Source organism: Drosophila elegans, unplaced genomic scaffold, assembly GCF_018152505.1.
Source record: "Drosophila elegans isolate 14027-0461.03 unplaced genomic scaffold, ASM1815250v1 contig_208, whole genome shotgun sequence".
Lineage (NCBI taxonomy): Eukaryota > Metazoa > Arthropoda > Insecta > Diptera > Drosophilidae > Drosophila > Drosophila elegans.
The window spans coordinates 5,076,337-5,100,141 of record NW_024545578.1 but is presented as its reverse complement, the minus strand read 5'-3'; the positions used below and the strand labels follow the sequence as shown (position 1 = coordinate 5,100,141).

At 41.7% G+C, this 23,805-nt stretch overlaps 6 protein-coding genes across 10 annotated transcripts; 4 read left to right on the top strand and 2 right to left on the bottom strand.

Moving 5' to 3' along the window:
• Positions 1-20: 20 nt before the first annotated feature.
• On the bottom strand, positions 21-5,495 carry LOC108145916 (protein tipE). Of its 4 annotated transcripts, none has more exons than XM_017271597.2 (3): positions 5,078-5,495; positions 2,192-4,357; positions 21-1,609 (listed from the first exon to the last, which is right to left on the bottom strand). In XM_017271597.2, the coding sequence occupies exons 2-3, from the start codon at positions 3,493-3,495 to the stop codon at positions 1,546-1,548; spliced, it is 1,368 nt and encodes a 455-aa protein (XP_017127086.1). In that variant the 5' UTR covers positions 3,496-4,357; positions 5,078-5,495; the 3' UTR covers positions 21-1,545. The 4 variants fall into 4 exon arrangements, with proteins under 4 accessions (XP_017127086.1, XP_017127088.1, XP_017127087.1 ...); XM_017271599.2 differs by having other exon boundaries at positions 5,197-5,495; XM_017271598.2 differs by having other exon boundaries at positions 5,207-5,495.
• Positions 5,496-7,789: 2,294 nt separating this feature from the next.
• Positions 7,790-8,650, top strand: LOC108145919 (V-type proton ATPase subunit e). The gene has a single exon (XM_017271605.2). The coding sequence runs from the start codon at positions 7,875-7,877 to the stop codon at positions 8,127-8,129; it is 255 nt and encodes an 84-aa protein (XP_017127094.1). The 5' UTR covers positions 7,790-7,874; the 3' UTR covers positions 8,130-8,650.
• A 123-nt stretch (positions 8,651-8,773) lies between these two features.
• LOC108145917 lies at positions 8,774-12,599 on the top strand. The gene is made up of 2 exons (XM_017271602.2): positions 8,774-11,926; positions 12,486-12,599. Exon 1 carries the CDS (start codon positions 10,570-10,572, stop codon positions 11,914-11,916), a length of 1,347 nt encoding a protein of 448 aa, XP_017127091.1. The 5' UTR covers positions 8,774-10,569; the 3' UTR covers positions 11,917-11,926; positions 12,486-12,599.
• A 929-nt stretch (positions 12,600-13,528) lies between these two features.
• On the top strand, positions 13,529-17,475 carry LOC108145918 (protein tipE). 2 transcript variants are annotated; one of them, XM_017271603.2, is made up of 5 exons: positions 13,529-13,811; positions 14,039-14,234; positions 14,290-14,463; positions 15,074-15,310; positions 15,694-17,475. In XM_017271603.2, the coding sequence occupies exons 1-5, from the start codon at positions 13,529-13,531 to the stop codon at positions 15,749-15,751; spliced, it is 948 nt and encodes a 315-aa protein (XP_017127092.1). In that variant the 3' UTR covers positions 15,752-17,475. The 2 variants fall into 2 exon arrangements, with proteins under 2 accessions (XP_017127092.1, XP_017127093.1); XM_017271604.2 differs by having other exon boundaries at positions 16,498-17,473.
• Positions 17,476-17,799: 324 nt separating this feature from the next.
• LOC108145913 lies at positions 17,800-22,007 on the top strand. The gene is made up of 8 exons (XM_017271595.2): positions 17,800-18,419; positions 18,490-18,700; positions 19,409-19,493; positions 19,551-19,753; positions 20,080-20,246; positions 20,310-20,604; positions 20,665-20,802; positions 21,037-22,007. Exons 1-8 carry the CDS (start codon positions 18,274-18,276, stop codon positions 21,364-21,366), a joined length of 1,575 nt encoding a protein of 524 aa, XP_017127084.1. The 5' UTR covers positions 17,800-18,273; the 3' UTR covers positions 21,367-22,007.
• Positions 21,683-23,786, bottom strand: LOC108145617 (cilia- and flagella-associated protein 298). Its single transcript, XM_017271153.1, has 4 exons — positions 23,412-23,786; positions 22,716-22,985; positions 22,019-22,135; positions 21,683-21,706 (listed from the first exon to the last, which is right to left on the bottom strand). The coding sequence occupies exons 1-4, from the start codon at positions 23,784-23,786 to the stop codon at positions 21,683-21,685; spliced, it is 786 nt and encodes a 261-aa protein (XP_017126642.1).
• Positions 23,787-23,805: the final 19 nt, after the last annotated feature.

Genomic DNA, 23,805 nt, shown 5'->3' with positions numbered 1-23,805 from the left:
AAAATAAAACTCCAGAATGATTTAGGCTGCTAAATGCGTATTTATTTCGAGATTTTCATGTATTTGGTTTCAATTCTAGTAGCATTTTGTTATTTGTTTGTCTGTTTTACATGATATTAGCTAATAGTTGCGCTTCTGTTTTGCCATTGCTTAACTCTCGTTAACAATCTTCAACTGTCGTTAAAAACAAACGATTTTCTGTGTAGTTCTTTGCCGCTTTTCATTGATACATTATGCGCAAAAGTGCAGTTTATTGATGCGGATGCAGATGCTGATGCGGATGCTTCTATATGCCTAGGCAACGAATTTTGAGATTATTCGCCTTCGCTTTTAGAAATGTGTTTCGGTTTTCGGTTTTGTTTGTAATATAAAAAGGAAACGTTATTTTATATTTAATTTCAGACCTAAATTATTAAGATTTAATGCAATATTTTATTTGTAAGTTTTTAATTGAATAGCTTGAACCATTTGTAGGACCTATAAATATTCATTATCCGTTAATAATCTTAATAAAATAAATATGTAGAAGAAAAATCTTATGCCTCCGTTTCAGTTAGTTAAAGCTGTGAGTTTTTATCCGCATTAATTTGAAGGATAACAATTGTTAGTTAATTTACGTTAATTTAATTTAATTTAATTTTAATTTAATTTACTTCAAATATAGGCATTCGACTTGCTTTCGTTTATCGTTACGTTTAAATTAAATACACGATGCATTCGTTCGGTAAATTTAATTTCTGTTTTTGGTTTCGAGTGTTCCTCGCTTGTGTTTTGCGGTCTGCAGCACTTGAATGGGCATTACAATATTTAAAAAACCTCAGCGCCTCGATTTATCGATTTGTAAATAAGTTGCGCGCTTTATTATGTTTTACTTTTATTTGCTTTATTCGGTTTTTTGGTTTTCGGGCATGGGTAGTGTGTAGTTTCTGTGTTTTTTATTTTTCGGCCTCGAGACGACGACGATTGTTGCAAATAGAAAAATAATTCAAGTAAATATTTGTATATGCGTGTATAAGTATTATAGTTTCCTCTAGGTATATGAATAGCACTCCATGCTCGAGTTCTTGCGGTCTATGTTTATTGTATTTTGTACCAATCGCCTAAGATGTGGCATCATCCATTATCCGTCCAATCTCCAGATATCAGATACTGTGCAGATATACTAATGCCCGTGTGTTGCAATTTTGAGTGGGTGTGGCGATCCGGAGTTACTCCGGATTTCTAGCGTGCTTTATGTGGGTGAGTGGGTGTCTGAGTAGCTAGTCCATAAGGTAAATATAATCTATCATAGTTCATTTAGGTGCCGCTAACAGCTCTGAAGGTATTCAGGTTCGGTCGCATTCGCTGCGTTGTTGTCGATTGTTTCGGGTAGAAATACTTGGGGTTATCGCTTTTCGGTTTTGTTCTTTGGATTTGGATTGGGTCGCTGCTCCGATGATCTCCGCCTGCTCCGTGGTCCGTTGTCCGCTCGGCGGCCTACGAATCCAGCAGCGGCTCATTTTCCGAATCGGAATCTAACATTTTCCAGACCATGCGCCTGACGTTTCAGACTGCCGCCGTCGGCCCAGGAGGAGTTGAGATACTCGTCGTCATCGTCTTGCTCAAGTTTCTGTAACACAAAATATATTGAAATATATTATTTTTTGGGTAAAAGTTGGGTGTGTTAGAGGTTTTAATCAAACACATAATTTAGTAAGGCTTTAAGTTTCTTGTTTTCCGCTTTTCTTAACTTGCCCATAAGGGTATGCTACAAATTGTCAGGAACGTATACGTAATCCACAATTCTTAATTATTAAGTATACGTAATATACATATCAAGTAGATATCAAGTAAATACATATTTCAAGGAAAATTTCCGGACCTCCACAAACCGTTTTTGTTCCTTATAAAAAATACATAAGTATTGATTACCTAATGATTGTAAGACTTGCTATATTTCATAGTTAAATACTGCAAATAAAATTGATTTTATATTTTTTAATTGACATCCTATTTTTTAGAATGGTAAGAATGGCCTAAAAAGAAGCTTAGCCAAAATTTTTCTTTTAAAAGAAAAATCCGTTCTTAAAATAAATAAATCAGAAGGCAATACTAGGTTATTCTATTATATTATTATTTTTAAGGTTATTGGAATTTCTTTGTCGACAGACCCACTTTTGACAGACCTCTGTTCGTCATCGTCCCATCTTACCCTTGCACTGAGTTGGACGTGGAGATAACTCCGTTCTCCAGCGAGTCCCTGGACAGCTCGTCGGCCATCTGGACCTTTAGCTGGTGGCCGAACGAGTTCATCTCCGAGTTGGGCGTCATCTGCGAGCCCGCGGGACTCTGCGCGATGTACGGATGACCACCCGGGGTGGTCACCGAGCCACCCTGCGATATGGAGGCGGTCATTCCGGGACCGCCGTTGGGCAGGACACCCTCCAGACAACTGTCGTTGGTGGTGGAGTCCATGTTGATGATCTGGCTGCCGGCCACATTGTCGGCCAGCACGGCGCCATCGCTGTCGTCCACGGCATCGATGTCATCGATGTCCATGTCCTCGGCATTCTTGTCCAGCGGCGCCGTCTCCTCGTCCTCGTTGTAGATCTTGAAGTAGGCGTACGTCAGATAGATCACCGAGATGATGAACGAGGGTATGGGAATAGCCATCGAGTACACCAGATTCAGGGTGTTCTGCCAGTAGTCCAGGTCGCTGATGACCAGACTGGGATCCACCTTGGAGTAGTAGCATGGGAACTTCATGCCGATCTTGGTGTACCTCTTCAGCCAGATGGTACAATTGAGCATAGGCGGGTAGCCACAGCCCTTGACGTTCGGAAAGAGCCGCGCCCCCACATAGTAGTACATGGATCGATTGCCCATGAGGCCCTCGTTAAGCTCGGAGATCTCGTCGAAGGGTCTTCGCTCGTCGGGAATAAGGGTGCCCGAGGCACTCAGCCCGTGCGTATCCTCCGAATCCTCGATGAGGTACCCGTTGGAGCCGTCGGCATCCCCGAAATTCAGCTGCTCCAGCCGCCCGCCACCCAAGTCGATATCCAGTCCGGTGCCACCGGTGCCCAGATTATCGTACTCGTAGTCGCTCCTCAGAGCCCGCTCATAGCGATCCGTTCGCTTTACGGGCGGCACTATGCGCTCCGATTCCTTGAGATTGATGTGATACTCCGTGAAGTTGAACTCATCGGTGTAGTTGTACAGATTGAGGCGGTAGTTCACCCGGATCTGGGTGCACGTGTAGATATCCTTGGTGCAGCCCTCGCGGCAGGACGCCCACGAGCAGTTCTTGGCCCCGTAATAGATCTCCGTGTCGTAGGTCTCGCAAAGAGCCGGGACCTCCTCGAACTGCATGAAGATCGTTGTGAAGGCGGGCTCGATGACGAAGGGCACCAGGAACAGGAAGGCAAACAGGCTGAAAGTCCCCAGCAGGATGAAGAAGGCGGTGGTGTAGAACAGCAGCTTCTCCTTGCCGGTTCGCTTGTCCTGCTCGTCTCCCATATTTTAGCTCGATTTTGGTCGGGTTTAGTAGTCTATAGTCTATACTATATAACTATATATTTGATTTTTTTTTAGGCGCAGGTCTGGCGGTGGCGGCGGCGGAGCAGAGCGGCGATATTTAGTGCTGTAACTTAGCTTACAATTGCGGCGATTATGGCGATTATTGATCGATAACGATAACTAAGAGCTAGATTACGATTACGGTGCAAGTTATATCACAGGGAGAGTTCGATTTCTCGTTTCGTTTGCTTTTGCTTTTGCTTTTCCTTCTTTTTTTTTGGTTGCCTGGCTGTCCGGTGTCCCGTTATCTCGCACATTGCTGACTTTTGCAGGGAGGGTCCTGCATTTTTGTGCTCGGCATCACTCTCGATTAGGCTAAATACTCCACGGAGTCCCACGCATCCTGCATCCTTTCGCTCCGCTCATCCGCTCCTCCTGGCAGTGGGGGCAATTTCGAACCTTTGCTAATTGCTTTATTCGTCCCAACGGAGATGTTTCGTCAACATCAGCACGCTGCAGTCCTCTTGCTTTCGCCTGATTTAGCTCTTGCTGCTTCTTGATTATTTTATGACTGCGGCAAAGCAGGATACGTGTGCGTATGTGTGTGTGTGTGTTTGAGTGTGTCTGTGTGTGTTGTTGGCCTGCCAATGGCCAGTTTTGAGGTCTCTCTCTCTGATTTTGACTCACTTTACATTTACATTCTTTAAATGTGTAGTGCTGTGTAGAAAAAAGAATGCTGGACGGACAGTTTTGTTTTTCTTGTTCACTATTTTGCTTTGCTTGGCTATTTCTCGCTCGCTCTTTCTCGCTTGCTCTTTCTCCCGTTATTCTTGCTTTCCTTGCCACGTGCAGTTCACAAAGGCTATAAGAGAGTGTGGGTGTAAGGGGGTGCGTGAGTTTACCGTTTTAAAATACCGTTAGGCCGCGCTTTGCCATTAATGCGTGTATATTTTTAAAGACCCCAGAAAATGGTGACGATGGCTATTTTTATGTAACCTCGAGTGTTACGAAACGGAAACACACGCGGCACGGCACAAATGAGCTCAACTCGTCGTGTTTAAATAATAAAACTCCTTCGATGCATTTGTGGGGGGGAGGGGCTTGGAGAGGGGGGAGACATAGCGGAGCCACATGTAATTTTCAATTCATTTGGCACGCTTTCACTCACACAAACACCAGAATAGGAACTGGAAACAGGCCGTGCACATGCAAGGCCCCCCACAAACACACAATCACACACACACGTACACAGAGCCTTAGAAAAAGGGGGGAGGTGAAGAACAAAAGCGAGAGAGCCAGCTCCAATCGAAATTATGCGGCAAAGGAGCTCTCAAAGGAGTGAGTGAGTGGGCTAGAGTAGAGCCAACTTCTTGTGCCATGCACGAAACAATTTTTTTTTTTGGGAGGTCCTCAATAAAGATTTCTCTCCCCCTTTTTGGAGATCAATTAAATGTAGTTGAACTACAGTAGTTTAAAGGTATTTTTGTAGGGGCCCCTCTCACCCTACCCGTCTTTCTATTAAGCTCTTGTGACGTAGAGTTGCGTGCTCCCCTTTTCGACTTGCGTTTGTGTGTGTGTTTACTCAAGGTTCAGGTTACGCGGTGAACACGATGACAACGGAACGGGGATTACGCATTTTCAATCACAAATCACCAGCACACATTTGCCGTTTTTCGGTTTTTTGGTTTTCATTCGGTTTACCACTGTTTACCATGGAACAATGGTGACCTGATTGCGCACGGGGTCAAAAGTTGCTAATGCTGAACAATCGCCACATTCACGCTCCACATTTTCTTTCGTGGCATTTTTTGTTCGTCTCTTGCGTTTCTTCTTTTTTTTTTTTTGGTGGCAACAATAGAGCAGGGCGACAACGACCACGATAACGACAACTACGACGACAAAGGCAACGACAACGACAACGGCGACGGCGACAACAACCAAGAAAAGGAGCAAGGCGACAACACGACGGCTGAACTCTTCAGCGAAAGGACTGCCTGCCACTGGCAACACTGCAGCGGAATTAAGGGCCCAAGTCCAATTGAAGCTTCGGAGCGGAGCTTTCGCCTGCACCGTTCGCAAACTTGAGTTCCCAGGGTTCCCCTCTTAGCCAATAACTTGCCAGATCTAGCTAATTTGACATGGAATGCGGCAATGAGGATATTAAAATATCTTCGTTTGGCTTTTCCAGCATTTTTCTTTTACGCATAGCTGTTTTTAGGTAATAAAGTAAAAACAGTCAGGAAAAAATTTTTAAGATCCCTGCTCATGCGCTACTTTAGAACTGAGGAACTAATAAACTCACAGATTTTATTTCAATAACAGTTAAGTGGTAACATTAATTCTAATATTCCCTGCTTGTCCGCTATGAAAGTAAAACTAAAAAACCACATTATTTACATTGTTTGGAACTAGCTTTTAAACTTTGTTTGAAGTTTATGTAAAAACATTTTATGTTCTAGCATGATCCATTTGTTTTTTTAAGTTAAATTAAGTAAAAAATTGTACACAACTTAAACTCTGTAAAAGCAAATAAGATTAAATTATTCAGTTTTGATTTGCTTGCTTTAGTGTAAAAATGTGATTGAAAAAATAACAAAAATTGGGTTTTAGTTTAATATACATATATATATTTTTTTAAATGTCAAGAGCTAGTATTATTCTTGTTTTTAGGCCTTTTAAGTCTGACCAACACTGCTGAAAGCTCTCTCTAACCCATTCTCCCGCTGGGAGCAACAGCGGCCAGCGATGACGTAAAGCTAGCCGGCGCAGGCGCTTGCCGATCCCCACCAGAATGGGAGAGCTCCGCTGGTCGAAAGCTGAGAAGTGTCAGAAGTGGCGTAAACAGCAGGGAAACGTAACGAAACGTTCTCCTGTGTTTGGAATTTTCTCGGCTCGCCCAGCCACGGGGAAATGGTGGAAAAGTGCAGAAACGCAGCATTTGTGGCACTTGGTTAGCTAAGGATCAAAAAGGAAATCGAATAGACCGTCGAGACCCGTCGAAGTGTGAGACATGTGCGGGTTATGAAACGATTTTGATGGCACACTGTGCAACTGTGACTGCGATTGCTGCAAGTGTATTGGTGTCGTTATCCTGCCCCCACGCCCACCGCCCCCCAAAATCCGCGTGTGCGTGTCCCCAAAGGCAGGAACGTAAATAAACCTTAACACTCGAAGCTGAAACATCCATAATTTACATGTGAGTACTGCTGCTGCTGCTGCCCGAAAACTTCGATCCGAAATGGAAATCCCGTACAGATCCTTCGATGACCCTCAAAATCGTTGCCTACATCTAAGCGCACTTCCCATTGATTTAGCGTGCAACTAGAATTTCTCCCTGTGGCCATTGATTATTCCATTTGGCATGTGATAAAAACAAAAGTGGAGCGTGTCGAAGTGATGGTGTCGTTAGAAAGTCACTTTGTGACCAACTTTGTGATACCCTGTAGTCGGGTGGGCTCAAGGGTTCGCCACCAAGTAGTTCTATACACATCCAAACTGCCAATAGTCAATGTTTTACCACTTCAGTGTCCAATACATTTCAATCAATTTCCAACTGGTACTTGAACGAAATACGTCATTCATACCACATATCAATGCACTGAAATTAATTTTTAATGGATTTTTCTTTCAAATTATAGATAGCACGAAACTAGTTTTTTCAAAAATAGATAGTAAGTAATTGTTGTTTGTGACAACTACTAGAATTGTCTTCAAATTATTAATAATTCAACATTTATCGAATTAGTATTATTATTATCTCTTAGTGAATCCCCTACAGGAGAACAAGCACTGAGAACTTTTTAATAAATATTTATAAATATTTAACCAAAACGAAAGCATTTTCAAACCTCTATTTAGCAAATTATGCATGTTGAATCTAAAGCCATTTCACACCTTTAAATATAATTATGAAAAAGAACACTAAGACCACGTATTAAATAGCGTTAAAAAAAATTTAAGCAATAAAATTAAGCCGCCAAACCAACAGTTGCCCAGTGCTGAAAATAATTGACAGTGTGTGCTAGTGCTGTGCAGCGCGTTGATTTTGGTGAAACGCGTTAGTGCATTTCTCTTGAGAAAGTCGGCGCTGCCAGAATTCCCGAAGCAAAAATAGCTAGATTTGAAAAAAAAGTTTGGTGTGAGACAGTTGTTTAATTTCCAGTTATTTTGCTTATAAATGTTAGGCAATTTAACCTAAACAATTTCAAGTTGTTCACTGCAATCAACTAATAACATTAAAAAAAAGAGAAATGAAATTTAAAGCTGCCAGATCTAGCAAGTAAATTGCTAAAGTGGCAGCACTGATTGCCACAGATGATTAATAAAAGCAGAGTTTAACTAGACGCAAAAAGAAAGTAAAGCAAAAAATAGGCGCTGCCATGGAAGTCATCCTGATGATCATCTTTTTCACCGTCTTCTGGGCGGCGGTGGCCAAGTTCGGACCGATCCTGGTGACCAAGGGACCGCAGGATGACCTGGTGCGCTGCATTTTCCTGCTGACCGCCGTCGTTTGCTGGCTTTTCTGGCTCTGCTGCTATTTGGCGCAACTGAATCCACTACTGGGACCAAAGCTCGATGGCAAGACCATCAGGATCATCGCCTCGTCCTGGGGAAATCCCATCAAGGATGGATAAGGGAATCCCAACTGGGAGCACCCCTCGTAGCTAATCTCTGGCGGAGGAGGCATCTTCTCCGGATCCGCAGCCACATCACTCAGTTCGGATATTACACGGAAACAAAAGCTTTGCTAATCTACATTTGTACTTTAAAACTGGCATGTTGATAAGGACGGGATAGCCGATATCCAGATACGCCCTACTATTTGCCAACTAACAACATTAATCTATTGATATTGTAAACTCCCCACTTTGAACACCGTATCAAACTTCTTTACCTATTGCTTTGTTCATTATTGTTTTTTGCAAAGTATTAGCCATGTTCTTATTCTCTAAACATTTATGTACAAACCTGTGAATCAGATTTTGTAATTGAACATTCTTCAGACTTGCCACATAAGCGATTCTTGTATTACAATATATATTCAAAGTAGTTGAAGAGATTATTGTTTTCCGTTTTGTAGGTAATTTTACTAATCAGTCATTGTATTTGTGATTTAGTTATTGGCAAATATAGACAAATTAATGCGTTTACTGTATTTTTATTGGTTTATTTTTAGTGATCAAAAGCTAGCTGTTTGCTTATCATAGTTTTCGTGATATTAAATATTAGTATATCTCGTGTTTATATTTGCATATAATCGGTAGACATTTTTTTTATCGACTTTGCTACAGTCTACAAAAAGTATAATTTGTGAGTACATTTTTGTATAGCTACATTTTAACAAAAATAAACTTTGTTTGTGAATTTTCTGCAGTATGACTTTTTACACTTCAAAACATATTAAATGGCAGTCATTTATATTTATTGATATTTTAACGAGCAACAAAATTGTTTACAACAAAATGCTTACAATAGCAAAAAAAAGACGTTCGGCTTGTGCAAAAACATGAGTAATAATGTGTAGTACCCGTTTGAGATAAGAATTCAGTTATTATACTCATATTTTTTCCCAACCACCTCTTTTCTGTTTTTGTTATAAAAAAAAACGCTAAACTTTTATTTTATAAATTTATAAAACCTATCATTGATCGAATAGTAATGTATGCTCTTCCTAAATTTTTAAATGCCATTTAATGTAATTTTATTTTTTTCATAGAATACGTCGATAAACTATATACTTGGATATACTCAGTTGCAATTTTTCGTTAAGATTTGTGTTACATTTTAAGAGCAAGCATGTTAATAGGTCCTAGACTTAGACTTTGTTCTGGTTGAATTTTGATTTAATTACAATTTAAAATTGCTTTAATTTTCATAGTATATAAGTTAAAACCGTAAAATGATTCAACTACTTTCATATATCAATCGCATTAATAGTTTTAATTTGTACTACTTTGATGCATATGCATTGTATTTATAACTAAAGTTATCGTATGAGCATATTAATATACGGAACGTGATGAGCGGTTGAGCATAACTGGAGCAAACACAAAGCCTCCGCACATGGCACTCGGTGCACTTGCACTCTTGGCCATGTGGAGGCCGACTTAATCAATGGGAAACGCTCGCTGGGAATGGGCACCGATTGGAGCCAGCTTGGCGAGCGTGGGCGGGGGTGAAGGATAGGGAGTAAGGATTGGGGATTGGGGATGCCTGCTCTTTTCAGCAATATGTGAATGCGGAACTATTGATTTTGCAATAAAAGTGCGCGCGCAGAGCCGAGATTTTGTGTGCCAAAAAGCGAGAGCAGAAAAATTCACGAGACCGACCCGCCACGATATGTGGCATGTTGTCGGCGGTCAGTGAGGAGAAAATCCGGAGAGCTGGAGAGCTGCAAAACCCGGAGACTTAGAGACCCGGAGACCCACACGGAGCCGAGCCGAATGCAGTCGCCAGTGAGGAGCAGAAGCCTTGGGTCACGAGCCACCAGCTGCCAGTAACTCGAAGGGAAAAATATAATTGCCAACAAAATAGCACTGCTCAATAGTTAACAAATAATTGTAGATAAATTGCATAAAACTCCTTTAAATTCATAAAAAAAAGAAGGGACAAGGCAGTGGCTTTGGAGGCAGTCGCTCAAGCGAACAACACGTGATGCAACTGGCCAGCATATGAACTCCAGTGATTAAAGTGAATTTCTGTGTGCGGGGTCAGCTAGGCCAAAAATCAATAGGTTGGCCTATCCAAAAAAAAAAAAAAAAACGTGAAAACGTGTGTGTCCTCCTCCAGCTGGAAACGTGCGCAGCCAGCAAAGTTTGGGTTTTGTGGTGCGAAAGGAAAAACACCCAGAGGAAAATCTCAACCTACGCAGGGCCATTATATAACATAGCACATCATACACCGCCCACGCAGCGTTTTGCAGCCACGAAATCGATAGACTACATAAAAAAAAAGAAAACCGACATTATGACGAGTTGCTAATTGGATTGCACGCGAGGGATTAACCACTGGGCTTTTGGATCGCAGTCAGCGAATTACAGGGTAGTAGTAGCCAGAAGCCAGAAGCCATAAGCGATGGGCAAGAAGAAGGTGGCCACCGAGGACTTGGTTGTCCCGCCGCAGGACACTCGGATATGCGGCACCATATGCATTTGCCAGATGACATTGGTGCTGAGTTCGGTGGCCCTCGTCTATCTCACCGTGGCCATATACATGCCATCCACGAGGGCCTTCAAGAGTGGCATCGATCCCACGCCGGTGATGTGCACCACCACCAGGGCGGTCAACAAGGACAACTGCGAGTGGGGCAGCTGTGGCGAGTGGTGCCTGAGTAAAACCTCTGGCGCCTGCATCCAGATCTACGTCAATCTTCGCAGCAATGGCAGCAATTTGATATTCCAGAACTGCACCAATTCGGCCAATAAAACGTGCTATGGCATCGATCAGGATCGGGCGGATAAGGCTCGTTGCATCAACGATGAGTGCAAGAACCTCACCGGCACCTTCAACTGCACCGCCGGCCAGTGTCTGAACATCACGGATGCCTTCGAGTGCGTCTTCCACAACAGCGATGCACCGGTCAAGTGCTCCGGCCGACGGGGCAAGATCAACTGCATGGACATTAGTGGTCTGTACTCGTGCAGCAGGGGAACGTGCCGCAAAATCAGGACTCCCTATAACTGCGACCGGCGGTGTGTGGATATACCCACCCGGAACAAGAATGTGGTGGTGCTCAGTGGGGACAAGGTATATCTATCGCAGTGTCAGAATGCCATTAATGCCGAGACACTGGAGGAGGTGTGGAACGAATCGAATGATAATGTGGCCATGACCTCGTGCTACTTCATCAGGCACACCTCGGATCAGGTGGATGCGGTGGACTGCATCAATGGTTCCACCCTGGAGCACAACATGCTCAGCGATCTGACCAACTTCACATATCTCAGCCACCTGCACGTTTCGGTGGCCACTCCAGTGCCGGAGATAGCACCACCCGATGTCGATCTGACCATCTCCAATGAGTCCAAGCTGATGATCAACCTGGAGGGTTGTGTGAACACCCTGATGGACGAGTGCAAGGAGTTTCTGAAGGACTTTGGACGAGATGGCAGTGATCACAATGCCAGGGCACGATTTCCCTGCTTCTATTCGCCAGGGAAAAAGGATGTGGTTGTGGCACGCTTCGACCTGGAGGTCACCTATCGCCAGTTTGTGTTCGCCTCGGTGGTGCCATCGGTCCTGTTCGTCGTCTCCTGTTCCATCCTGATCATGTGTCAGACCACCGTCTATGTGGGCGACGATGCCAAGATGCGTTTCAAGGGCTGCGTGGACACGGAGACGGTCCTCAACAAGAGCAATGTGGGTGCTCCCACCAACGGAGACATGGGCGGGGGTGGCGGCGATGAGGTTATGGCCCTATGAGATCCGTCACGTAAGCTCTTCGTTATAAACCCTCAATTTTTGGGTCTTTAAATATATTTCTCTAATGACTTACAGTCTTGGCGGTAGCCCACATGTGAGAGGTCTACCAGGTGTTCTAGGTATCTCAAATGATCTATCTATTTTTGATAGCTATAGAGCAGTTTCCACCGATTATTGATTAGAAATTAGAGCAGAAATAATATTAGAAAACCAACAAGGGTCCCCCCTTTATCATTACTTCTTTTTAGAAGAGCAAATAATAGTCCTGTACTTTAAGAGGAAATAGTCATCTTATTTAGGTAATGGATTATTTATTTTACCCACATGTGATGGTTTAATCTTTAGTAGTCCCAAACAAACTTTAACAAACATTAATAATATTTTCCAGGTATTCCTCTGCTCCATTACTTCTTTAAAAAAAAAAAAGAAATAGAATAGTATCCTATGTTATATTCTTTAAGCTAAACTAGTCGTCCTCTAGTGTTGGTAATGGATTACTTAATTTACCCTCTTGTAACAGTTTAATCTTCTCCTGACATCTTTAACTAACTTTGTAAAATATTTTCCAGGCATTCCTCTGCTCCAGGAAGACAGTCCGACACACCAGACGGGAGTCTTCGCTTTGCAATAATTGGAGTTGGGCACCAGCTGAAAGTCAGAACACAATCGAGCAACTTGAAATTCTTTGTAATCCTTCCATCGAACTTTTGACACTCCAAAAACGACACCCGAAACACACAGAAAGACACTGAGACACACAGGACACACAGGATCACACCTCAAGAGGCTTGCAAGGACACTCCTGAGCTAACCAGGGCAAACATTATCGAGATACAAGGATCGACACAGATCTGAAGACAATATTAGTATAATTTTCGACTGTTTAGTTGGACAATTTTTTTGTTTTTTTTATTGGGACTAGGAACTGCAGAAACTGTAGGATAGCGAGAGATTCAAAGGCGGCGTGAGCAGGATTAAATTTAAAATTGTTGCTATTATGGAACTATTAGTTTTATCTAGGGTATAAACGCACGCACACACACACACATACACAACCCACTTGCACAGCACAGATACACACAAACAGATATACACACACACACACGTCACCAGAATCGGCTGAAGATATAGAAGATATATATATATATATATATAGACAAGGTTCAGTCACCGGGAGAGAGGGCAGAGAAATTCAAAAATGGCTTAAGAGTGAGGGATGCGTGATCAAAAATCTAAAAGAAATATCTCGTAACGACAACTAGTCGAAGAAGTCAAAGCGAAAAAGTAGTTAACCCCAGAAGGCTAACAGAAAACATAATAAGCATTAATTTAGATAAACCAAAACTAATCAATATACAAGCGAAAAAACACACAGAAAATACAAAATAAGAGAAACATTTTCCATTTCGGCTATAAAAATAAGACAAATGGGCAGAAGATCGTTAGAGGATTAGGCTAAGAAATCTCCAGAGAGAGTAGATCTTAATTGTTGTAGAAAGCGCGAATGTTAGCGGTGTTCATTTTAAAGGCTTTTACCGATCCAACTACAATCTAAGCACCCCACACAACCCTACACCCACATCCACACCCACACCCCAAAAAAATCTCCGCCATGAAGAAGAGCTCCACGCTGACCACGACCACGTCGATGCCGGCGAGTCCAACGCTCTCGGCGCAGACGCTCTCCGCCAGCAAGATCAGCCTGAACAGCAGTCGCTGCGGCTCGGCGGGATCGGTATCGGGATGCGGTTCCGCCTCCGGATCCGTGCGATCCGCCTGCCAATCGCCGGTGCGACCGGGCAGCGGATGCGTGGACGCCATCAAGGCCAAGCGCGAGGAGATCGAGATGGACACGCTGCTCGAGAAGGCAAAGTTCTATACCTCCGTGTGCCTTGGTGAGATTGGTAGTGCTTTTGGCTGGTTGTAAACGATGCAGCGGCTGCAGGAGAAGCTTGAATGCCTGTAGGGAACCCATGTGATATATTTTTCATTTTACGGATCAATTTCTTTGGTAAACTCTAGTAAAACATAATTTTAAAAGGTTGCCGCTTCATCGTTTACAACCCAAAACTGTCTACCCGTTTAGCACTCGCTAAATGCTTAATATTTTTGTAACGTTCAGGTACGACTGCCATTTTGTCGGTGTTCACATTCCTCTTCCTGATACCCTTCGTCGTGGACCCCGCCATCTCAACGATAATAGCGGATTATGATCCGGTGCCGGTGACCTGCATCGTCATCGATCACATCTACGCGGAGGGCATCAAGAACTGCAGCTGGAGCTCCTGCCGCGAGGGCTGCACCTCATCACTCACCAAGTTGGTATAACATAATCGTTTATATATCAATCTTCCAACCATTTGTATTTACCAGGTGCCATCAGTTGTTTGTCAACTACACGCGCATCCCGTACAGCGACTGGGAGCGCAATCCTCGGGACCTGGACACGGTCAACTGGGATGTGAGCTACACCAAGTTTCTGATCAATTCGGAAGGCTGTGGCTATCCACCCACGACCAATTGCAGTGTGTTTGCCAGGCAATATGGGTGAGTTGAAGATCTAAAATAGAGCCCTGCACAAGGATACTCGAAGAGTCCTTTCACTCCCCCTCCAGCAAAACAGCTCGAGTAATTTAGCTCACAAATATCTCAGCTTTTAATAATGACTTATTCGATTCGATAGAAATAATGGAATCATGCACTCGTGAAGTTCAATCATTCCATCGAAGCTATGAAATGTGATGTTGAATAAGCAATGTGATCAAAGAATGAAGAATTGGATTTATTTTCATTTTTAATATTTTGAACTTCTATGAGACTTCGATATATATAATCTTCAAAGAAATTTAAAAAGGTTTCGTATATTCTTTAGATTATTAATAGGCTCTTCTTTATTTGTGTATGACCGTAAACTCATTCACTTTTACTGGCAGTCGTCAACTGCTGAAGAATTAGCACGGGTACTTCAAAGTCTTAACCTGAAGAGCTTGGAATACATATTAAAATTATTTTAAAGTAGCTTATAAAATCGAACAAAAATTTAACATAGACAAACAGATCAAACTTTAGCTGGAGCTGATTTTAAACTCTACTCGTGCAGGGATCTTATGCAAAAATTCTCAGACCTACTTATATATTGATTACTTACATTTATTAGGTTCTCGCATATTGGGGAGCCCTTTCCCTGCTACTACAGTAGGGCATACCCAGAGGTGGTCATCGGTCGGTACTCGTGGGAGAACAACCTGTACCACCTGATCCTGTCGCTGATCATACCGAACGTGCTCTTCGCCATCTCGATCGGGGTGCTCAGCTACTGGTACTGCCCCTGCTGCGAGAAGGCGTGCAACAAGTCCTCGCGGGTCTACGCCGAGAAGTTCCCGACCAAGGAAGAGTGAGTGCCATTCAATGTACCACCCACCATACACCACCAGAGCTGTCCTGCATCTTGTTCCCATTCATTGCGCGGTTCCCCAAAGTATCCGTATATCTGTATATTGTAGAAGACAACAACACAGTCACCCAGAACCATGGACATAAACTCATTGTGCCTTGTATGAAGATATATTATTGTCGAAAACCAAAAAAAAAAGTCGTATTGTCATGCTGTATCCGCCTATGAATGTAACTTATCCTTTTGTTAATCGTTAAGATATTGGCCTGATCCATAAGTCGAAACATGAATGTAATCCCCTTTTAGTTCCATTCGATATTTATTTCTCCTATAAGCTTTTCTTTATCTCTATCTTTCTCTTTACTACTCTATATTACTTTCAGGATCGTTAACTGCATGAAATGTAACACGGAAAAGTCGTTGTCGTTGAATGTATTTTGAATATGATCTAATCAATGCGAGAGTGCCTGAACTTTGACCCCCCAAAATGTATTGTGATAGGTTAAGTGCGATGGTATTTGATATATATATCCCTGGATTCCTGGATCCCTCGATCCAGTTAACTTGCACATACATACGAGTATATTGTGTGGCACCCAGTTCGCTTGTCCACTGAAAATCAGAAAATCCACACCCACATCAAAAAGAAACCCAAATCGAATTGTTACTCTGAAGTGTCCTTAGCAATTACTGCCTTCCTTAATACTCTTCAATCGTAGTCGTAGAAAATCCCTCACTCCAAGGATTTTCTCTAACGCACAATAACAAAAACCCATCCGTAAGGAATTTCGTATGCTAAATACACACATTCACTAATAAAAACAAAAAAAGAAAAGAAAATCACAAGAAAATTACTCAAAATATTAAATGTCTCAAACTATACAGATTAAATATGACAAAAGGTTTTTTTCAGGTTTATATTAATTAGATCCCAGCATTTTCTCTTTAACTCCAAATATTAATCTATAATTATATAATTACATATCGTATAACTTTCAAATTTAACGATCTTATACTAGAAATGTTTCAGAATGCATGCTTTTTGTTTTTATGAATATTCGTTAGTTTTGATTCTAGAATGGCATGATCCGTTTATCCCAATCTATTTAGCATATACATATATATAAACCGCTTTTATCTGACTAGCATTGATTAAGAACTCTGTTCCAATCGCATTCCAATTCTAGCAAACTTCTGTGTCACAGTGACGAAGATGATGATATGGAATACTAGCAAAAGTAATATTAGTTAAAGCCCCTAAACAAATAGCAAATTCAACTTTGTAGCCTGTACCACACAACACAACAACATAGCTTACCTAGATATATACTTATATACTATATACAAAACATACCATATAGAAATTCCATTTGCCATCACATCGGACGATATATATATATAGTATTTAAAAAGCAAGCGGAGCATCGCCGAAGGACAAACTTTTTCTCAGCCATTTATTCGAAATTTTGCGCTCAAGAGATTTGTTAACATAACACTTTGCCATCATATTGTTACGCTAGTTATATATGTGGACCTTTGGTTGGCTTAACCGGCTTTATTGGAGGCGGCAGCGATGCTCCACTCTCGACTTCGATTTCCACAGAGATAATACCAATACCAATTAAAGGATCGCTTGTTTTCAACAAATTGTGATAGTAGTCATAAAAATATTAAGTAAATTCGTAAAACTAACTAAAAACGGAAAGCGAAAAAAAAAAATAAATAAAATACCAATCAAACAAACAATTGTATAGAACCGATGCCGCTCCGGCCCGCAAAAAAAAAAACCTAAGTGGCGGAGATTCATAGAAACGGAGCGGATTGGACTCCCAGAAAAGATAGATTTACCACAAGATACAAGATAAAAGATACAATCCATGGGGATAAGCAGCGGAACCAAAATTATTCATTCACCCACACTCACATTGGGACGACACACTCTCAACATTTTTGAAATAGTTTTAACGATCTTATGTAAAAAACCAACATCTAAACGGATTATAACAATATATATATATACATAGATATATACGTATACATATAGCTTAGCAGAACCGATATAACGCACGTTGCTTATGAGAATTTTTTAAATCATACAAACCAAACCGAAGAACAAAACCAATTTGAATGCAAAACGATTAAAATTTTTTACTTAACGTGTCTTTATCAATAAACAAATTAAACCAGCTAACGGCCTATTTAATAAACAATTAAAACAAAACAAACAAAAAATGAAAAAAACCAAAACAAATGTGGAGAAATGCTAAAAAACAAAAAGAGCTGTTTTTATTTATGACATTTTGGGAGAAACGAGGACAGAAAAGGAAATCCTCTCCAGGCGCAGGCGTGTTTGCCACGATCTGGAACCATTTGTTGAGCTGGCTCCATCCCTGTCCCAATTTCCATTTCACTCAAGGGTTTGTTTTGGCCTGGGCCTTTCACTTTCGCTTTCACTTTCACACTCCGGTAGGGGGAAAAGTAAAAGTGCGCAGTGTCCTTTTGGCAGCCCTGGCATACCATTCTCCGCACTCCTTCCGCTCCGGGATTCAGTCAGGACGCAGTTGCTGTCGGGAGCGGACGTGTGAAAATCGGGCCAATTAACGCCACCGAAACATATAGAACTCATACATCAAACATAAACGTCCCAGTTTCCCACCTTCCACTTCCCATATTCCTTTGAAAGGCCGAAGTTATTTTAAAGTTCCCATACAAATAAGCAATGCTAACTAAAATAGAACGGCAACCCCACCTATAAGCAAACAAATAAACCATCTACCACCAATCAAACGGAAAGCAAACCACCCACCACCCAGCAAACAAAAGGAATCACCTTGAAAACGGCATAGGGTGAAAGTATATATAGGACGAGTACGGCCGGAAAGTGGGCCACCAAATCAACAAGTCGTAAATCAGCCCACTCCCAGGGATTCTCCATTAAGTAGGGTATCCAATCCTCCAGGAAAATGGCGCGACGGAAGGACAAACCGCGGGTGATTCCCGAACAGGATACGCGCATCTGTCGCGCCATCTGTCTGTGCCAACTGACCATGGTGCTGTCCTGCGTGTCCATCGTCTACCTGAGCGTGGCCATTTACTCGCCCTCCCTGAAGTGGGTATCGGTGAACACTCCCCACTCCCAATAGATCCCTCTATAAATCTACCAATGTCCCCCGTTTTAGGGCCTTCAAGTCGGGCTTCGAACACGATCCGGTCATGTGCCAAACGGTGGACCGCCAGATGCCCAACAACTGCCCCTGGGCCTCCTGTGGCGAATGGTGCCTGACCAAGACCAGTGGCTTCTGTCCCCAAATCCACTCCATAGTGCGTCGCAATGGCACGGACATCCAGCTGAACAACTGCACAAGGGTGACAAACACATCCTGTGCCATGGTGAGTAATTGCGCTCATAGCAGACCTCTAAGGCGGTAAAAATGGCAGCTATAGCTTGAGAAAATACATTTATTTATAGAATTATCGGGCAATGTACTCAGCCAATACTAGAGTTTAAAGTTCTACTAAAAGGTCATAAAAGTTTGTTATTTCCTAAGGCACTTCTCTGATTAAAAGTCGGGTATTAGCTAATTGAGAAAAATTCTTCAAAGGAATAAGCTATATACAAATGTGAAAATTATGGTTTGAGTTAAATTTTTTAAATAGCGTTATACATTGAGTGGCTTTTTTTTTTAATTAGTGTAAGAAAATATATTTATTAACTATTGAAAGTTATAAAAGTCAGCTTTTTATTATGATAGTTAAAAAATAATATAATAAAATAAACAATTAACTTCAAAAATTATGATATACTTTTACATGTAGTTTAAAAAAGGAAACACTTTTGTGACCAACTGTAGGACTACCTTTAACTAAACGACCAACCCATGACCACCCACAGTTTAAGACGTCATATTCTTAGGCATCCCACTTAAGGATGAGTTCGACCATGACTCATCCTTAGCCCACTTTGGTTTGTGGCTACTAATGGCAAGACGATGGGGCAAGGCATGTTGAGTATTTGCCCCTCAGTCTTTATGGGCACTTGGCGCCAACTCGAGTTTAACGATCATTGAATGGCCATTATCCTTCGTTATCCCCTTGCAGATTGACCTGAGTCGCCTGAACAAGTTCAATTGCAACAATGGCACCGCCTGCAACAACATCAGAGGAGTGTTTAACTGCTCCAATGGTAAGTTATACACCCCAGAGCCTATAAAGTTTCACTAACTGATTGCAATAATCACAGGGCACTGCAAGAACATGTCGGAGTTCTTTCTGTGCCACCACAAGGCCGATGGGCATACGATTAACTCGCAAAAGGATAACACCAAACTGAATGGATTCTTTGAGTGCCATGGGGTGCACTGCACCAAGATTAAGAAGCCCTTCAGTTGCGATCGCTATTGCTCCAAGATAACGACAGCGAATGTGAATACACTCATTATGCATGTAAGTTTAAGAAAGAGAATATGCTATACTCGACTATTATATATCCGCTACTCAGCTAACAATTGGGTTTTAGGTGGCGCCATCTGCCGTACTGTAAACTAACAGTTCTTTCACTCTCTAAAATATGTGAACTGATTTTCAAAAATGACGTCATAATTCAAAATTTCCTTATAACTGCTAAAATAATGGTTCGATTTGAAATATATCTTTTTATGTGTCGATATATATTGGCCGAAGAAACAATTACTGGCGAGCAACGGGTATAATTATAGGAAATTTTTTAAATTGGAAATTCTCCTAATCCTATATAACTATATCCATTAAAGGAGGACAACCTAATCACAGCTGATTGCGAGAACGCAGTGGCTTTCAACCAGGCACGAGGATCCGAGCATGGCGTCCGCATCGAACCTTTTGAGTTCTGGAAGGAGGACGATGGCAACCTGTTGACCAACTGCGCTACGGTCACCCGCGAGTCCGACAATCGCATTACGTGAGTATAAACTAAACGACTTAAATGATCATGATGTTGCTAACTAACTGGATTTCCAAATAGTGCCACGGATTGCCTGAATGGAACGCTTTTGGAACATGACACTTTGCCCGCTCCCTTCATGAACTTCACCCAGTTTTGGGCTATCTATGATAACAGCACCAGGTCGGTGGATCCCGAGCAAAGGTACCTGCCCAACCAGGCCAACCTGACCATCTACAGCTGGAAGAAACTGTTCATCAACCTGGAGGGCTGCGTTAATACACTGAAAGGGGAGTGCAAGGACTTTGTGGCTCGCTATGGCAACGATGGCGACAACAACACCGCCCAGTCACGCTACCAGTGTTACTATAACAAGGTACCACTTAAATTTCACTTGTGATATCAGTTTACTAGAGGTTTGCATTACGTCTCACAGGATTCAAATGTGGAGTTTGTGGTGGCACGCTATGACTTGGACAAGGTCTACAGAGAGCTACTGGTGTCGTTGATAGTGCCCATTGTACTGTTCGTGGTGTCCTCTATTTCTCTGTGCATCATTACCAAGTCCGTCAAGGTGGGTATTAAATAATACTCTAAACAGAGAAACATATTTTAAACTTTTCTAATATTCATTGACATTTAAGGGTTAAAAGACTGCATACTATGATCTATTTTTTGGAATTTATAATGTTTCCAATGCTCTATTTTATCTTATTTTAAACTTTAGTATTTAATACTCTTTCTAAAATTCTTATGGTTCAATTTAAAAACATATTATGTATGCCTTTTTCTTCAATTTCCTTTTCAGGTGGGCGACGATGCCAAGATGCGTTGTGTTTGTGCCGGTGATGAGTCGGATAACGATGAGGTCTTTGGTCCGGGATTGGCCAACAAACAGCAGGATCAGATGTACGATACGGACGACGATGTGGTCGACTTGGAGCACCAGGCCATTGGAGGTCAGGAGCTCTCGGACCATGGACTTCCGCTGGACAATCAAGAGATGATCGGCAGCACCAAGTCACTGATACCACTTAGTCCTACAGGAGATTCGAGAACCAGTGAGCCGAATTTCGACCAAGATCAGGAGAAGGCTACAACATGCGATGTGCCGGAGAAACCATTAGTCATACTTTAAGCGGATTAACCGCAACTTGCAAGGCAAGTTTCGCATTGAAAAAAAAAGGATTCCAAAGAGGATAACATGTATAAGACCATGAAAAAACAGCACCAAACTTTATGGACCTGTGCATTGTGCAAGGGGAACTGAATTTAAATTCTACTCAGCGCATTTATACAACGTTTATACACCAACTAGCAGAACAGATCAGAACAATACGGTTCTTTACTTTTCTTGGTTAAATAAGGATAATCACACATATATACTGGTTATATAGCCTCAGATGAACACAACGAGTTGAAGATGGCCGAGCTTTATTTACCCGATCCCCACTCTAGAAGTTCAGTAGCGGATGCGCCTTAGACAAAGTTGCATTTATATAGCGTATATAGCATAGACCAACTGACATCTGCTGAACAAAAAAAAAGAAAGAAAAAAACCAGGACAGACCAAGGAAGTAGCCTCCTCTAGAAAAGGATAAATAGGCATCCGAATCGCCTTAACTCTCGACTTTGTAGCTATGCAATATTCAACGTTTTCTTAAACTAGTTTAACCGGTGGAGCAGCAGTACCTACTTATATGTTATCTGATATACATATATATCTTATACTCGTATTATAGCAAATAAAACACCATTTGAAATTCTCTCTACAAAAAAGGGTGACTCACCTTGAGTTCCTCCTGGCGCTTAAAGGCTTCGGCCATCATCTGGCGTCGCATGGGATCGGAGATCACTGCCTCACGTCCTGGAGGTCCTTCACCCAGTTGATTTATCTTGACGACTACCTAATATGAGTTTTGGGTTAGTTTACAAAGGGTGGAATGGCTATTTCCCACACTGATAAAACAATATAGTAAATACAAATATTTTATACTTCTTGTAAATATTTTCCCTTACGGTTTTTAGTTAATTTATATATAGATTTATTAAAATTAATTTTAAATATTTAATGTGATTTTTTTCTGTTTCGATTTTAATATCTGAAATACTAAATTTTAGCCATATTTTATTTAAAGAATGCATATCAACTAAAATCAAATATTTTACACATTAATTTAAATTATTTTAATATAAAATCATTCAAGTTAATATGCATTGTTTTTCATAATATGATTTTATACTTAGCCCTTATTTGAAGCGAATTTTTTTAGATACATAAAATATAAGAATACAATTTTTCTAATAGTTTCTCATATTTTTTGTTCACACTTTTAAAAGGGTTAATGATATGGCTTCACATCAAATGAGCGTTTGTTAATTTCATTACGATATAATGTTATTTAAACATGCAATATAACATTTTGAGTTCAATAGTCAAATATTTGTATTTACTATTCCTCTTTTTATCGGTGTAAGGACACTCACCTTGGTCTTGTCATTATGTCCCAAGTACTCGCTCATCAGCTTGCCCATCAGCATCTGGCGACCTGCAAACCAGAACTGAGCCTTGGAGGGCTCTATTACCTCCTTGGAGGCCTGAGTGCCACACAGATCCTCGGTGTTGGAGAACTCCATGCGAATGGTATCGTAGGGCGGCAATTGCATGGGATATACGATGGTCACGGCACCTCGGAGAAGGTTCAGGGCCTCTTCTATGACCTTAAGGGTCAAGGTCTTGGAGGACTTGACCAGTCGCTGAAAGGGGTTTAGGTTTTATTTTAACATTTAACTATTACAAAAATAAAATGGTCTAAAAAGCCACAACATTTCGATTTAAAACAGTTTATTTCTTTATCGTATAAATTTAAAAACAATTTATGTACTATCTGCAATAAATAGTCGATTTTTGGAAAAGTTTTAACTAGACTAGTTAGCGTAGAAACGGACAAAAGGACGGACGGACTAACGGGACGTTTAGATCGACTCTCTAAATAATGCTGAGAGTCTATATATACATCGGAAATGCGTTGCCAACTTTTGACGAAATTATAATACCCTCTGCGAGGATATAATTCAGGAAACTATAGTTCACTATTCAGATGGGTCGGTTGTTTGGCTTACAGACCTGTTTTTCTATCAGAACCCTGTTCTTCTTAATAATCCACATATCCCCTAGCTTACCCGATCCACCATAGCCTTGGCATCGGTAATGGCATTAGCCAGGACCTTTTGCATGGCCTCCGTTGGTTGCTGCCCATTTCGGCGTAGCAGAGGATCCTTGTTGATGGTGAAACCGCCTGATGGTATGCACTTGTCTGCATAAGTATCCTTGAGCTTCAGCTCCTCCCGCTGCTCCTCGTTGAGGCCAACCATTTCGCCCGGTAGCATGGTGCCATGTTCAGCCAGCTCCTCGATCTCCATGCAGACACGCTGGATCTTCAGTTGACCATTGTACAGGCCCACCAGATCCCGCAGCACCGAATCGGTCTTCTCCTTAACACTGGTCTCGAACAGAAAGAGTACCTCGTCGCCGCGTTTCACTTGTAGAACCACCATTTCGCAGATAAAATATAAG